Genomic DNA, 16,659 nt, shown 5'->3' with positions numbered 1-16,659 from the left:
TGGCAGGCTGGAAAATGAGCTGTGCACTAGCCTGGGATCCCATCTGGGAGAGGCTGATAATCAGTGCCATTGCTGCTGCAGAGGAACCCCCTCCTGTCTTCCAGGTCCTGAGCAATGAGAACAAGCTGACCCTGAAGTCCGTCCGCCAGGAAGACGCTGGGAAATACGTGTGCCGAGCCGTGGTGCCACGGGTGGGCGCAGGCGAGAGGGAGGTGACGCTCACTGTCAACGGTACCTCTTGCTTCCCTATGGCTGTTGTGTCTCATCACCTTATTGCTGTCTCATATACCACTCTCATTGCCAAATTGTCTCCTTGGATATCAGCTTTCAGAGCAAACCCCACCCACAGTTGGATGAGGGAATGGTTCTGCCCTGCAAGCAATGTGAATGGATTGGATTTTGTATTTGTTCTCCCGGAGAGGCATGGGTTAAAGCAAAAATCCCCAACATTATCTATGTTCCTTATTATCAACAGGGGTTTATTGAGTAGCTGGGAGCTGGCATCTTTAAATCTTTAATAGATTTATCTTGCAAAACCCTTGCAAGGTCAGAGAGCACTGTTGTCTCTGTTGTACAGCTGGAGAGCTGGGAATTGAGCCTGGATCCAACAGCAGCAGCCTAATCACTCTCCCAGGGCCCACGTGAGGGTGCCTATGAGAGTCAGCGGTGCTACATAGCTCCTCCACAGCTGCTTGAGGCTCAGGATGTGTCCTGGACCTGCACCTAAGCTCAGGAGTTAGTTGGGAAGCACTTCAGAGCTCTGGAGTTTAATGATGACCCTGCCAGGACCCCGCAGCAGCCGGTAACAAATTCCAACCTAAATATGGAAGGGAAAGAGCCAGGCAGGCTGTGAATGGTATAAATAGAGTATGAATTTCGCATTGTCTCTCACCTGCATGACAAACTGGCAGGTTTCAGTCCCCGCTCGCTGTCACAAAGAGAAGAAAATGAGCAGGCAAGCAGCACAGGCAGCAGCATTTTAAATGCAGATGATGCAGATAGGTGGATGCCCCATCCCTAGAAGCATCCAAGGTCAGGCTGGACAGGGCTCTGAGCAACCTGATCTAGCTGAAGATGTCCCTGCTTGCTGCAGGGAGGCTGGGCTGGCTGACCTTTGAAGATCCCTTCCAACCAGACTATGAGATTCTATAACACTAGAAAGGGAAGCCAAGGGCAGCACAGCAGGCGAGTGAAAACCAGCTACTCCCTTGACTATGACTCGGCTCCTCGGCGCCTGCATGCTCCTTCGCCGCCGGCTGCTGGGTTTTAATTACAATTAAGCTCGATCACAGAAAACAAAGCAACAAATTAGCACAAACATAGAACCTGCTCCTTTCCTGACACCTACCAGGCACGCGGATGCCTTCAACGCAGACAAGGCGCTCAGCAGGCTCGGGGCCATTTGGAGCGTGTGGCATAGGGAAGAGTTTTGCATCTTACACCACTGCTGAGCTTTTCACCTTGCAGAGCTGACGGGGGAGCAAATCAAACCTGTGCCATAAGGCTCACTGCTCTGCTTTGAGCATCTCCCAGGAGCAGCTTGCCTGCAGCATCCCATCCTGCTGGGATGTGTGTTTTACACTGGGGTCTGCTGCAACCCCAAGGGCACAATGCATTGAACCCCACACCAAGGGGTAACCAAGGAGAACCAAGGTGGACCAGCCTCAGAACTGCATCCCTATGCCCTACATCCACCAAGCACCAGGGTGCAGGTTGAGAGGAGATCTCCTGCTCCAGAGCACAGCACGGTGTGTCTAATCCTGCTAATGAATTCTGCTGAAAGCCTTTCCTGCTGTAATTTGAAAGGGAAGTTGAATGCCTCGTATTTTCAAGTGATTTTAAATCCGGAGGGTGATAGAATTGTCTCGGTATTACCAGGTGCCTTCCTCTGTGGGCTGGGATTCGTCACACTAAAATTAGCCATTTAGAAGTGTCTGTTCTGGACAAGCTCCACAGACTCTGATCAGTGCACATGGGCTTCAGAGGGGCTGATTCATGCCACTGAAAGCACAGAGACCCCAATTGAGGGTTCCTCATCCGAGCCTGCAATCCCTCTGCAGCGGCCCATATGCTCTCAGTGCTGTCAGGAACCACAGCAGCAGGATGCTGGGATGGGAGAGCATCCTCCTGCGCTCCCCACCGCAGCCTTCCAGCCAGCTCTGTGGCTGCAGAGAGCAGCTCATCCCTGTGCCAGGGTGTGAGGCCACCAGCCTGAAAGGAAGCAGATATGATTCAGAGGCTGGTTAATGGGAAGGAGGATTATGCAAACAAGCAGTGCTTGGCAGGGCAGGAGCAGCAGAGGTAAAAAGGAAGCGAGGAGCTGTCGGTGCCATCATAAATCAGTTGGATTTACAGCCCCCGTGCGAGCCAAAGCCTCTCGATGCTCCTGACTGCACGCAAGCCTGGTTGCAGCTCTCACCGTGGTAGGAGAAGCACCTCGAGATCACCTTCACAGCGGGATTGCCTGGAGTACAGGCTGTGGATGCATTATCCAGGCTGAGAAGGTTGAGGCTGGTCCTCCTGGAGAAAAGCAGCTGCATGGAGACCTCAGAGCAGCTTCTAGTGTCTGAAGGGGGCTACAAGGATGCTGGAGAGGGACTCTTCATCAGGGACCGTAGCAATAGAACAAGGGGTAATGGGTTCAGACTGAAACGGGAAATTTAGGTTAGATATAAGGAAGGAATCCTTTGCTATGAGAGGCTGGCACAGGGTACCCAGAGAAGCTGTGGCTGTCCCATCCCTGGTAGTGTTCAAGGCCAGGTTGGACGGGGCTTGGAGCAACTTGCTCTAGTGGGAGGTGTCCCTGCCCATGGCAGGAAGCAAGGATTTAAACCAAACTCTGTTGCCAAACCGTTGCCAAGGTTGCAAGGTCTGGGAAGGAAAGGGTCAGATGGACTCAAGCAGGATGGAGAAGGCTCAACCACCCTTTCTTTGCTCCAAGGCTCCCGAGTCAGCAGCCGCCAGGACCACACAAATAAATAGGAACCAGCATGCTAAAAATAACCACAACCAATAGCTCCATCATTTATATCCATAGCAACATTGTTTAAAGCCTTTCCCCTGTCTCACACTTAGCACTGAATGCCAAGCCAGAGATTGGCAGCCTTCGTAAGGAGCCAGAGCCTGATGGAGAATCAAACACTGGCCCCAAATGTGAAGAGGCTGCAACTTCGTGCTATTATTTCTGGGCATGTTCATCTCACAAATGGTCTTTAGTCATACACTATTATCAGGATGATAAGCCTTCGTCTCTGAACTCCTGAAGCAATAATAAAACCCAAAGCCATTGGCATTTGTGCCATTTAAAATCCACTCGCCTTGGGGAAAATGAGTCTTCTAATGATTATTAAGCCATTTTTCTCCAGCATCACCCAGTCTTGGAGTGCTTCCAGAAGTTATAAGTCACATACAACCATTAAAATACAGAGATGTTTTTATTATCATTATTTAGGCCTCGTGTACAGATCCCATCATTGCTCTTGAGTCTGTTGACATTGGGTTCATCAGTAATCAGGAGCATCACCTAGTATGTGTTTAGCTAGCCAAAAAGCTCCTCCTTCATGCCTTGTGCCACTCTTAGAGGATGATGGGACCCAAAGGGTTCCCATCGCATGTCACATCCAGGAGGAAAAAGCCCCAGCACATATTTAGGGCCATCTGTTTGTCCCGCGTGGCTGTTGGCAGGGTCCTTGCACCAGGCATGGGGAGTGAAGGCCAAGGCAAGCTGACATTGCCAGCTTGGGCATAGAATCATAGAATCCTAGAGTGTTATGGGGTTTTCCTGCAGGAGCCCCTCCAGGGCATCAAGCAGACTGGTTGCAGGTCATTGATGGTGGCTACTAGGTAGCATCTGCCTCTCAGTGCCTCCTTCTGCCCTCCTGCTGCTTCCCTAAGCCTTTGGGGAGCATCACAGGAGGCAAGGGAGCTGCTGCTCCCTGTATCACCTCAAAGGGGCATCCTGATGCCCCTCTGTGGCTCTGTTAACACACCTCCCCATCACCACCAGCACCTTGTATTGCAGCCACCCGTGCGAGATGCCAGCAGCTCTCTCCTGTCTCTCGCAGGGCCACCCATCATCTCCAGCACCCAGACGCAGCATGCCCTGCACGGCCAGAAAGGGCAGATCAAGTGCTTCATCCGCAGCACCCCACCACCCGACAGAATTGTGAGTAGCATCCCATGGGCACAGTGGGTGCCTCCAGCACCTTTAGGTGCCCTACAGTGGGCAGACCTGCCCTAGGCTGACCCTCCTCTTGCTTGACAGGCTTGGTCCTGGAAAGAGAATGTGCTGGAGTCTGGGACATCTGGACGCTATACGGTGGAGACGGTGAGCACGGATGAGGGCGTCATCTCCACGCTGACCATCAGCAACATTGTCCGGGCTGATTTCCAAACCATTTACAACTGCACTGCCTGGAACAGCTTTGGCTCTGACACGGAGATCATCCGGCTCAAAGAGCAAGGTGGGCACCGCTGGGGAGCCGGTGGGGCTGTTGGGCATGGGAATTAGCCCCCGGATGGGCTGTAAGTGTGGGGAGATGCTGTGAGATGCAGGAGGAGCTCAGAAAGCTCTTGGGATATCAAAGAGGAAGTTAGAAAGGACGATGAGAATGCTCCAGCCGTGCTAGATATAGGTTGCATCCTTAGGGTTCCTGGTCCTGGCAGAGGTGAGGAGGTGGGACAAGCCCTGCAAAGTCTCTGCTTGATGCAGTATTACCTGATTTTACCCATGCTGCTAAAGCTGGAGTGCACGGGACAATCCTGCACCCCTCACTCCCTGCCCCACACCATAGGGTGATGCCACTGCACAGGCTGGAGGATAAATTATAGCCTTGGAGAAACAGGGATGGATGCTCCCTCCAGACCCCACTGCTGCACAGAGCACAGAGGAAGGTGTTTGGGCTGGTGGCATCCCTCCACCCCGGCCACCAGCCACCATGCCAGAATGTGTTCTGCAGGGCTGGGCTTACCCAACCAGCCTCGGAGGCACCTCCAGCAATCCCGAGGGGATGGCCAGGGGATTTCCACTCTCCATAGCAAGGGAGGGTGATGGCTTTTGTGATGAACGCTTAGCTCCTGGAGGAACTCCAGTCCTCTTCTATTATATTAAATGCCAGGGCAGGCAGGTGGATTGCTCTCATTAAGCCATGATTTATAAGCGAGGCTGCCGTCCAGATTAGATCAGAGCTAAATGAACCCCTTAAAATTAGCCTTGGGCTTCTTCCAATGCAAACAGAGCCAGTGGTTTTTCCAGGTTCTCTGCCAGTCAGCAGGAGCCTGGGTCCCGGCGGAGGGTGGCCAGGTCCAAGCCTGCTCCGCAACATCCAAGTCCACAGCCGGCTCCACACCGAGATCCCTGCTAGGGACACCCCTGCCCTGGGCAGGGGGACACCGTAGGGTGGCTGAGGCTGCTGTAGGGTGGCAGAGGACATCCCCTTCACGGGGACATCCCTGCGCTCGGAGCAGAAGGCGGAGCAGAGGGCTGAGCGCTCAGGACTGACGTGTGCGCTTGGGCCGTGCAAGGCTGTGGACACTTGCTTTATTTTCAAACAGGTACGGAAATGAAATCAGGAGCTGGTATTCAAGCAGGTATGGAAATCATGAGCTGACGGTGAACGTGGGTTGTCCCCAGCCATTACCACGCCTGAGGACCCAGTGTCCTCCTCCTGGCCCAGCAGCTTTCCGGCAGGGCAGGGCAGGAAGGGGTACAGGAAAGCTGCAGGGCAGTGACTGGGGCATGGATTGGGATGCTGTTGTGGTCCAGTCTCCGCTCTGCAAACCTTTCTGCGCCCCCAGCTCCCAAGCCACTAAAAAGGGAATAATATCAGGGACCACTGAAGTGCTCTTAAGTGATCTCAGGTCCAGGATTAAACGTGTGGTCATCACCAGCTCCACACCAGTGGAAAATGAGAAATGGTTTCTTCTTCACCTAGTCAAGTGGCAGCCATGGGGCTGCTGCATTTTGCTTCTCAGGTAGATCACCTCTGTCCCAGCAGCATTTGTGTCCCCATCTGTAGAGGGGAAGAGGAAGAAGGAGGATATCAACTCTTTGCGCTCATCTTTCCCCTAAATTCATCCCATTCATTTGCAAGGAGAAATCGCACATTGGAGGTGTCCAGGACAGCGGTGAGGATACGTTCACCTGGCTTAGCCAGCCATCCTGGAAAGGGTTACCCATCTTTTGGCCTCCTGTGTGTTCACAAGAGCCTATGGAGTGCTTAGAACAGGAAAGGGGACCTATAGATATCCGCTGCTTGTGGGGAGATCATCCCAGTCTATGACGGTGATCTGTGGTACCCAGCACTGGTGTTCTGCGAGCAGGAATGCTGCCTGGCAATAATCCAGAGAGCAGGCACCAACCCAGCACTCACCATCAAGTAGGAGCTGTGCTTTGAGGATCCGGAGGAACTGAGCAGGGAAATAACAAGGCTCTTGGGCTGCAGATCTGACCCTCTCTCCATAAATGTGATTTCATATTCCACCCTCCCCTCCCCTCGCAAGCGGCTGCCTGGATCTGCACAAGTAAATCAGCTTTGCTGGCTGAAATCCCGGCTGGGAGCCCAGCTACAGAGTTACTGTAGGCAGAAGGATGCGAGCATGTAACCTCTGCTCAGCTGCCTGGCCTCTGCCCATCCCTGCTGTCCCAGTCCTTGTAGCACCCTCAGGGGTTCAGGGAAGGATGACAGAGCGGACTAGCCAAGGGGAAAGGCAGGAGATGGGGATATAAACCAGGCAGAGGGTGTGAATGATGGCTCTTGGGTTAATTCATCCATGTAGACTTAACAGCGTGGGCTAAGAGCTGAGCTACAGCTCCTGGCAGGGAAGCTCAGTGCCCGACTCCATCCCGGCTCTCTCCCAGCCTGCTCTAATCCTTAATAATATTAACACGCCGTCTTCTTTTGCACTTCTCATCCTTTAGAGCTACTCATTCATTCACCTGCAGGGTGCTATAGAGAGCAGTTGTTAACCTGCTCTTCAGGCTCCCTCCTCTTCTCTCCCTCCCAGGGGAAACTGAGGCACAGAGCGATCCCAAGTGTCCCACAGGCAGCCTGTGCCAGTGTCAGGACAAGGGAGCGGGGAAGGAGGTCCACTCGGCCCCAAAACCCTCCCCAGGCTCATCACTGAGCCTCTTTCCAGTAGCCAGGGGGGGGTCCCAGGGGTAAAAGCCACTTCTCCAGCCTTCAACCCAGCTTCATGCTCCCTCTCCTTCCTCTTGCAGAGTCGGTGCCTATGGCGGTGATCATCGGAGTGGCCGTGGGGGCCGGTGTGGCGTTCCTGGTGCTGATGGCCACCATCGTTGCCTTCTGCTGTGCCCGCTCCCAGAGGAGTAAGTGTCTCCCCCAGCCTCAGTGCATCCCTCTGAGGCTAAAACCTTGGGGTGAATAGAGTGGGTCACAAAGAAAACTGAGGCTGAATTTGCTAACATGGCACCAGCCCAATGTGCTCCTCATGCTGGTCATCCCTATGGGAGAAGGAGAGGGGTTTGGCACACAGGGAAAAACACGACAGCTAAATGTTAATCCCTGTTAACAGCCCAAACAGCTCTGGCAGGGGTGTCCTAGGGGCAAAGGGATTGCAAAGGGACCTGTTGTTAATCCCTCTCTTGGGGAAATCCCTATGTCCAAGAGGGAGAAGCATCCTCACCATGGTGCTTAAAAACTCTCCTCAGTTTGTGCTCGCTGTTCTACTTCTGATTCAATTTCATTTCTCTCAACATCAAATGTGTGTTTCCTAGAGGGGATTTACAGCCAGCTGAGGGGTTTTACATGGGACACATGGGTTTTGAAGGCTGGCTGTGCTGGGAATACAAGTTAAAGTTGCATTAGAGATGCAGGTAGAGGAAAGGGGGGGATAACCAGCATGGAATCGTGTTGCCTCATTAAAAAGACACCAGGAAATTAAAGCAGGATTGCTGGCTAAATGAAAAGGCATCAAACCAGGAGGGAGAAGAGTGGGACTGTGTGGAGCATCTCAGACTAAGGGAGAAGAGGATACACTCGATGGTGCTGCGGGCTCGGGAGATACATGGTACGGATGCCAGGATGCCAAGCTGTGTGTGTGTGTGTGTGTGTGTGCGCCAGAAACCCCACTTATTTCTCTTTTCATTCCCCCCCCCTTGATCATTTACAAAGCAATCAAAGGCACCAGGCTCCTCCTGGATTTGGGTATGAAGGCAGGGCCTCCCACAGCAGAAATGTGTTTAATTTTGAGAGCGATAATGATGCCTCTCGCTGTCTCATCCCCTGGTTTTGTGAACTCTTGCAGCTCCCATTAGCAAGTGTTAATGAATTAAATCAATCCTGCTTTCTGGGGAAGGACTGGTGATGGGCAGGACCCAAGACCAGGCCAGTTCAATGCGTGGTGAGCCCCTGAAGAAGCAGAAGCAAAGCCATGTTATCATGTCAATGGTGGGACACAAGCATCCATGCTCCCCACATTCAGAGCAGGGGAAACCATGTGGTTCATTATCTTCTTCTTGTCTGATGTATCCAGATGGTGCAGGGTTCTTTATGGCACACAGTTTAACACTGATGCTGTGACAGCAGATCAAAGATGTGGTGCAAGCGCCAGGGTTGGGAGTCCCTCACAAGCTGAAAGCATGCAGAGGATGAGGGAAAAAGCAGGAATTGTCCTTCCAAGAGGAAGGACAACCCCATCCCAGCCAAATGTCTGCTGTGATTTACCCCTTGGATTCCCAGTGGTAAACCAGGAAGAAGAGGCATTTGCTTTGGCAGGGCTGGGAAGAGAGTACATGGTGGCATGGCAGTGACTGAAGTTCCTTCCCTCCACTGTTTCCAGTGATGTCCCACTTAGAAAGGACTTTTTGGCCTTCTTTATAAGCCCTCCGGGTCTGGGCATCTTCCTGGTGTGCTCACTGCACCGCTGCTGTTCTCCAGCTCCTCCTACACTGCTAAGTCCCTTGTTGCGTGCCCTGCGGCAAGGAGAAGGGATTTCAGCCCTATTTTGCAGGTGCTAATGCAGGCTGGATGCTGTGGCCAATATCTCCAGCAGCAGGTGAGCGTCAGGAAGCTAGAAGCACCAGGCTGAAAGGTGAGGAAAGGACTTTTCATCATGGTTAGTGTGGGAAATCAGCAGAGGGTTCACAGGGATGGGCTCAGGAGTGAGGGGACCAGCAGAGCACTTGGATATCAGGGCAGGGATTCATTTCTTACCAGGATGACTGCAGATTCCTCTCCCAAACACAGAGCCTGGAGACTCTGGAAAAGGGGAAAAGAAACCACTTTATTGCACATCTGTTGTTGTATCTACGATGACTTAATGGCCCGGAGTTATTTAAGGGGGAACACTCCTGGGAGAGGACGTGCAAAACAGTAATTAGCTTCTCCTTGTGATTAAAGACAGTGGTTCCAGCACCAGGAACGTGGTCCCAGCAGGGAAAATAAGAACAAAAAGCAGTAGTAGCTTCCCAAGGAAACCCTTTGCCTTGCACCCGAGACTTGGAGGCATCTGTCGGCAACAGCAGGGCTGCAGATACCAAGGGCAAGGGATGCTGGGGCAGACTAATTCCAGGATGGAGCTTCAAGCCAGGCTTGGCTGCATGATTCAGTTTGGTTCACAGTCTCCTCCTTCATGGCCCGGCCTTTGCTGGGCTGAGTCCGTGCAGTCCCAGCTTGGTTCCTCTGGCTGGAGGCAGATCTGACAAGCCCAGCAGCTCAAGGCAGTTTTGGCTCCAGGAGGGTGGAAGCCAGCTCGCAGGCTGAAGCCCGGCTTCAAAGCTGGGAGCTGTTTAGATCTCGCTGCTCAGATTTGCATCCATCGCTGCTTTTCATCTCGGATCCACACGTGGCTCTTTCTGCTCCTGCTGCTCCGTGTCTGTGGTTTCACTTTGCTGAAATGACTTCTTCAAAGCATGCCTGACATCTTCAGGGGAGGCAGAGAGTTATCTCCAGTAATGCTCCTCACTGCTCTGCATGGAAACAGGAGCAGCAGCAGGGATAAGTTCGTCAGTCCCAAGGCCCCGTCTTTGTTCACTGCTTGGCCTTTCCCATACGTATCTGCACCCCAGGCCTGGAGGAGCCTTTTCTCAGGGGCTTCCCAGTGCATTATATCCCTCAGGAGCAGCATTTCAGGTGCTTCCCAAGCAGCAGCAGTCTGGACAAAGAGCCCACTATCTGCTTGAGCCCCTGTTAACAGCACCGTGAGCATGGCAGGGTCTAACCAAGCCCCCAAAGGCATTAGAACAGATACCTGAGCTTCCCAGAGGTGATGGTTTCACATGCCCACACCTCACGGCAATGCAAATATTGCGCCCACAGTTCTCAGGTGGGTTTGCTGGGTTAATTGTCCTTGGTGCCATCAGTTGTTTCCCTGAGGATGCTCCGTGTTTGCCTTTGACTAACGCCCTTCTCCATCTCCCTCTTTGCCCAGATCTCAAAGGCGTGGTTTCTGCCAAGAACGATATCCGTGTGGAGATCGTACACAAGGAGCCAGCCTCGGGCAGGGAGACGGAGGAGCACCCCACCATCAAGCAGCTGATGGTAAGGATTAACTTCTCCTCCCCTTAAGCTATTACTCTGAGTAAGTGTTTGATGGTGATGAGCCCAGGCACATGTAGTTCAGCGCCGTAATCCCCACTCCAGGCAAAGATGCTTCTCCCAGTATCCTGCTCTTGACATACGTGTTCTCCTGCCATGAAAGGTCCTCGAGTGAAACTTTGCTAATGAAGAGGGAGAGATGGGGGAGGGTTGTTGTGAATTTGCCACCTTGCTTGGGGGAAGAGCTGCAGACAGCAAGTAGAGGCGGCATAGCCCAGGAAATTCAGCTTTAGCCCATGGAGTGGAATAAATCAAATAAACAGATAAAATAGCCATGAAAGGTGAGAGAAAAGAGCCGTGAGGAAAGGGAGAAGGGATTGAAGAGGCTGGAGGATGATTTCTAGGCTGCTGGGTGGGTTTTTTCCTGCTCTAACCCTCTGGTTTTCAGGCAGCACTTGCAAGCAAAAAGCTTTTTGATGAGTTACTGGTGGAAAGGCAAGGCTGAGCATCATAGGGTGGGCAGAGAAACCAGTAGGAGCCTTGAAATAAGAAGCAGGAGGAGGTGGAGGTCTGGCATGTCTCTGCCAGCACTGCTGAGATGTCTGTGCAAGCCCCTTTATTCCCAGTTGGACTTTGCTCTGAGGAGTCTGCAGATCCATGTCATGATGTGCAGAAGAAGGACAGAGCTCCATGGAAGGACAGAGGAGGCCGGGACTTAAGTTTGGAGCAGTCTGCTGAGATGACAGGGAATGAGGAGCTTTCTTTTCACAGGACCCTCTATTACAGTGACGGACAGCATGCACCATGTCTAGCTTCCAAAAGAGGGGTTGAGAGCAGCCCAATTGCCGCTCGAGATCTTAACCACCAAGCTGGAAGCCTCAGCAAAGTGGGCATACAAGGAACATCTACCACTGATGAGTAAATGAAGAAGAAGATGGTTGTGGGATGCCAGGCATGGGATCTTGCCAGACACCATGGGGCAGAGCCAGGAGGCGATTTCACATCAGTGTGTGCCCTTGATGAGGCTGTGCAGCAGCAGTGCAGGGATGTGCACAGTGCAACAAGGATGCTGGCAGGCTGGAAATGGTACAGAAAAAAGTGACATTTATCTGATAGCAGGGAAATAAATGCCTATAGGGAGAGGTTTACAAAGCTCATGTGTTCTACCTTATCAGCAAGAGAGGTGGTTTGGTTACAGCATGATATAAAGGGGCTGTTTAAGTGCAAAGAGGGGAGGCAAAGTCAAGCACTTTAGGTACAAGATGAGGGAGTGTAACAGCCTGGCTGCTGGACTGGGAGAAGGTGAATTTCTCCCTCTCCTGGCCAAATGCAGGGGTTTTCCTGAAGATACATCAGTTGGATGTAACACTGTTGGATCAACACTGCTCAAGAGGTTGGAAGAGATGGTCCATAGTCCATGACCCAAGTGCTGGGCGGATTTGGACATCCTACCTGTCAGGAAGGAGACAACAAAGCCTCCTGTAATGCGTTGACCAGGGCCTCCCCTTCCTCATCTGCTCTTAGCAAAAGCATTCCCACTAAATGCTTCCCAATTTCTTCTCTCTTCAGAGTCCTCAGGGAGCCCCCACTGCTCCTCATCCCCTTCCTTGCTCCTCGAGCATCCTCTTCTGGCCATTAGAGATCTAGGCTTCAGCTGCTAAACACATTCCTAACTAGATGCTCCAAGTTTGCCAACCAAATGATGGATCAAGTTAAAACAAATCCACCCTTTCTGAGGAGTGGTGATGAGCACTGCAGAGCACCCTTCACTTGCTCCATGCCCTCACCCCCAAGACCTTCCTTCTTTCCCTCCTCCCCATATATTATCTTCCCCACTGCTGCTTCATTTACCTTCCCTAAGCTTCCTGTGGCCTTTCAAGCCTGGGTTCAACCTCCACAGCATCCTTTGAAATGATCTCACCATGTCTCTGCTTTGCTGGAGCCTTTCTGGCTGCAAAGTGCCAGCGTGACTCTTCTTTCCCCCTGCTAAATGCCACTGTGTTTGTTATTCTCCAGCCATCTGTGACCTCTGCAGCTCTCCGTGCTTTTCACAAGTAATTATTCATGCATCTATAAGTTCATTAACACCTGAGGAGACACGTCATGCTGCCTGATTTGCATTTGTTCGCATTGTCTCAGCTCTGGCTCCCCAATCCCATTAGCTGCTCTGCCCACAGGCAGGGAAAAGGCTGCCAGCCTGCAGGGAAAGCAAACAGCAGCCAGGGGCTAGAGGCAAAAGAGCCCATTAAAGGGTCTGATCCCGGATAAATAAATCCCAGCAGTAGCTTTGCTCACTCCCACCATGGTACATGGCATGGGCACACCAATTCAGCTAAGCCCAGTCTGGGATTAGGGGGTTGAAGAGCAGCATCAGCTCCAACATGATGTAACCTCCTCTGGTATTGTGGCTGGGTGACCAGGCTTTATTCCTGGCTCATGGGACTCTGCACCCCAGTTTCCTCACCTGATGATTCTAAAGGAGTCATTGCCACTGCCAGGAGCAAGTGTGATAGAGGTGATCCCAACGTCCCTTCCAACCCAAACCATGCTGTGATTTCCTGTCTCCTTTTCCATGTCTTTCCCTCTCTCCCCCTCCCCTGCTGCCTCTGCACTTGTAATCCCCATTAATATTGGTAATAGAGTTCACTTTAGTTAGCCACTCCAGTTATCATTGCAAGAGATGACATAAAATGGCTTAAAATACCCATTTTGGAGGGTTTGCCATGAGCAGCACTGGCCCCTTGGTTCTCCCCTGCTCTTCACCCCTCTCCATGTCTGGCTGCATCCACCTGGGTCACCCACACCAAAACCAGCCATGTCCAAGCAGAAGTGCTCTCTCTTCTGAGAAGAGACCCTTGTGATGGGTGCAATACGAATGCATCCTAATCCCAAGCTTTTGCAGCAATGCTTTAGGGGATTTAGGGTGTTGCTGGGGCTGGCATGCAGCCTACAGAGCAATAAACCCCCTCCATGTACCATTTGAGCTGCACTGAATGCAATCCTTTGTATTTACTCTGGTAAATCAACGGCTGCTACAAGGCTTTTATTTTCCCTAGGATAACTCAGGTACTTTAATTTATTGCATTTAAAAGCCATATCAAAGGCTTGCAGGAGATGAACAGAAAGTGCTGCAGGGTGAATTTCCACAACCACTTACCAGCTTTACAAGAAAGAGAAGTTGGGCCATAAAAGGGGATTCTGGAGCTAATCTGGGGCTGGGAGCCCAGTGCTGGGGCAAAGAAACCTGAGTGGAGGTGTGTGGTCCGGAAGAAATTGGTTGAACTATTCTGATTCTATGAGTATTCTGCTTCTGCACAGCCCTACCATGCTGTAGCCCTACCATGGGCTAATTAATGTGGATCTTGCCCCCCCTGGCTCATGGTTAGCCTTTGAAGGAAGAGAGATGGGTGAAGGCAGCACGTTGGGGCAGCAGCATCCACCAAGTAGCAGCAGGAGGATAAAATGCACTCAGATCAGATCAAAGAAGCTTCTCCAGCCTGTCCATCCCCTCCTGACCCAGCTGGAGACAGGCAGGGGACTCAAATCTTTGAGAAGAGCCAATGTCAGAGTGTGTGGGGGTCAAATTAAGGCTTTCACATTAACTATGTGCCAGAACCTGGCTGGGATGTTGAGGGGTTAGTGGCCAAGTTCAGTTTAAGAGAAAAGGATGAAAAGAAAGAAAAACCAACAATAAAAAAGGAGATTTGGGGCTTTGTTTGCGCGCAGCCCCAACACTCACCATTGTATATGTCAATAATTCACTTCCTGCATCAGCTGAGCCTTTTTAGTCCTAAACAGAGGAGGAAAACCACAACTTGTAATGGGGATGCTGACACCCCTTCCATCCTTTCCCAGATGGACCGGGGGGAGTTCCAGCAGGACTCAGTGCTGAAGCAGCTCGAGGTGCTCAAGGAGGAGGAGAAGGAGTTTCAAAACCTGAAGGCGAGTATCCCCCCTCTTCCTCCCTAGCCCCATGACAGGATGTGGCTCAAAGCCCCCCCCCCCAGTCACCCCTGTGGCACATAGCCGAGATGGCTGCACCCCAAGGTGCTTGGTACCCATCTCCATGCCCACCACAGGGCAGGACCAGCTCATCCCTCACCCAGCAGTGCTGCTCCTGGGCTTTCTGTCTTTGGGCCATGTCCCCCATACTGAAGGGCTCTGGTACCCACAGTGCTGTTTGCTGGTCCCAGTGCCCTTTAGGGGATAAAACGGAGTGGGTGTTAGGCAAGGGGTCCCCATGCCTCCCTCTGCCCCAGTTCAGAGGAGGCCGAGCTGCATGGGATGCTCCATGTGGGCAGTGGGTAAGGGTGTCCTATCACGGGTGGAAGAGCCAGGTGGGTGCCCCGAATGCTGGCACACACGGGTAAGCTGGGCACCACCAACCTGCCCCCCTCTTTTCCCACTCCCCAGGACCCCACCAATGGCTACTACAGCGTGAACACCTTCAAGGAGCACCACTCCACCCCAACCATCTCGCTGTCGGGCTGCCCGGCCGACCTGCGCCCTGCCAACAAGCAGCGTGTGCCCACCGGCATGTCCTTCACCAACATCTACAGCACCTTGAGCGGGCAGAGCCGCCTCTACGACTACAGCCAGCGCTTCGTGCTGGGCATGGGCAGCAGCTCCATCGAGCTCTGCGAGCGCGAGTTCCAGCGCGGCTCCATGAGTGACAGCAGCTCCTTCCTCGACACCCAGTGCGACAGCAGCATCAGCAGCAGCGGCAAGCAGGACGGCTACGTGCAGTTCGACAAGGCCAGCAAGGCTTCCGCCTCCTCCTCCCACCATTCCCAATCTTCTTCCCAAAACTCGGACCCCAGCCGGCCCCTGCAGAGGCGGATGCAGACACACGTTTGAGCCCCCTCCGGGGATGCTCTGGACCATCCATGAGGGTGCCATGGCTTCGTGCCGGGACAGCTGCACCCGCCGGGAATGGCAGTGGGAAGAGGCTGGATCCAGCCCCCAGCGGAGTGGGGCTGTGGGGCTGGGGACCGGCCGAGCATCATCCCCCAGCCTGGTACATGCTAAAGCACAACCCCACCGAGGGGTCACTCCCAGCCCAACCACGCACCCCTGCGCCCACCTCAGCTTCCCACCGCCCTCTCCCACCCGGCTCCTTCCGTTCCTTCTTGGTGTTGTGTCCATACTTATAGCGTCCGTTTTTGGGGGGGGATTAAAAGAGGGGTCCTGCTGCGTGGGACAGGATAATGGGGACATCAGTGGGATGGGGATCCCCTCCCCGGGAAGGGCCTCTCCACGCTGTATCGCCGGAGCGCAGTGCCGCGGTCAATACAAGAGGTGTTTCTCGTGGCTGATGCCCACCCCGCGAGGACGCCGGCTCTTTGGGTGATGCTCTGCGCCCCAGCATGGACCTGGCCTCGAGTTTGGGTGGGATACAGCATCATGGTGGGGTACCCAAGTTGGGTGTATGGGTGCAGGGGGGGCCTGTGGCAGGGGGAAACTGAGGCATGGCACAGAAGCCAGGAGATGGGGTGTCACACCAGGGACACAGCAGGTAAGGGGACATGGTGGTGCGGCCCCATCTCATACTCAGCCCCCCCGTGAGCAACAGACAAGCCCCAGGAGAAGCTCCACGATAAATAAGCATTTAAATTAATTAAATTAAACTCCCCCCACCCCACCCAGAAGGCCCCTGCGGACCCCAAGGCCAGGCACCTCGGGGTACCCCCACCCAAGGGGGGGGCTGCGGGGACGAGCCCCCGCGCCAGCGCTAAGGCACAGGATGGGGCCGCCGAGGAGAAAGGAAATAAAAAGAGGGGGAATTAAATATTCGGGGGGGGGAACCTGGGCAGGGAGGAGGTGACATGGACCCCCCTGAAGGCTCCTGCTCCCTGGGGGGATCCCAGGACCCCCAAATCAGCCCCTCAGTGGGGCCCTCGTCCGAATAGGAGGGAATTAAGTGCAAGAGCCCAGGGGAAAGGCTCCTGACCTCCCTTTGCCCCCCAGGCCCGCTGGGAGGGCAGACCCCACCCCAAAACCCCCCTTTAAGTCCTTGGTAGCATCAGTGCATCGGTAGGAAAAGGCTCCGGGTGGGATGCGGGGGCTCCCTGCGCCCCCCCACCTCCGCTGAGGGTACCCGCGGTCCAGCACAGGCTCCCCAGCAACAAGAGTCCCACGAGGGCAGGGTGAGGGGATGATGCTC

The 16,659-nt window shown here is 53.4% G+C and overlaps 1 protein-coding gene across 3 annotated transcripts in view; it reads left to right on the top strand.

Annotated features, from left to right (window-relative positions):
* Positions 1 to 16,654, top strand: part of KIRREL3 (kirre like nephrin family adhesion molecule 3) — a 270,848-nt gene extending 254,194 nt beyond the window's left edge. For 2 of the 3 annotated variants that reach the window (XM_057425962.1, XM_057425960.1), the window contains 8 exons: positions 105 to 231; positions 4,065 to 4,165; positions 4,265 to 4,463; positions 5,554 to 5,589; positions 7,220 to 7,327; positions 10,390 to 10,499; positions 14,352 to 14,438; positions 14,910 to 16,654. In XM_057425962.1, coding sequence (XP_057281945.1) covers positions 105 to 231; positions 4,065 to 4,165; positions 4,265 to 4,463; positions 5,554 to 5,589; positions 7,220 to 7,327; positions 10,390 to 10,499; positions 14,352 to 14,438; positions 14,910 to 15,353 — 1,212 coding nt within the window. In that variant the 3' untranslated portion in view covers positions 15,354 to 16,654. The remainder of the gene's footprint in view (positions 1 to 104; positions 232 to 4,064; positions 4,166 to 4,264; positions 4,464 to 5,553; positions 5,590 to 7,219; positions 7,328 to 10,389; positions 10,500 to 14,351; positions 14,439 to 14,909) is intronic. The other variant, XM_057425961.1, reaches the window with a different exon arrangement.
* The last annotated feature ends 5 nt before the right edge of the window (positions 16,655 to 16,659 follow it).

The sequence above is a fragment of the Pezoporus wallicus genome, unplaced genomic scaffold (assembly GCF_028554395.1).
Source record: "Pezoporus wallicus isolate ANWC-B61680 ecotype Strahan unplaced genomic scaffold, APGP_CSIRO_Pwel_v1 contig_8797, whole genome shotgun sequence".
In the NCBI taxonomy this organism is placed as follows: Eukaryota; Metazoa; Chordata; class Aves; order Psittaciformes; family Psittacidae; genus Pezoporus; species Pezoporus wallicus.
Note: the sequence above shows the minus strand (reverse complement) of the source record. Positions and strands in the feature narration are given on the sequence as shown.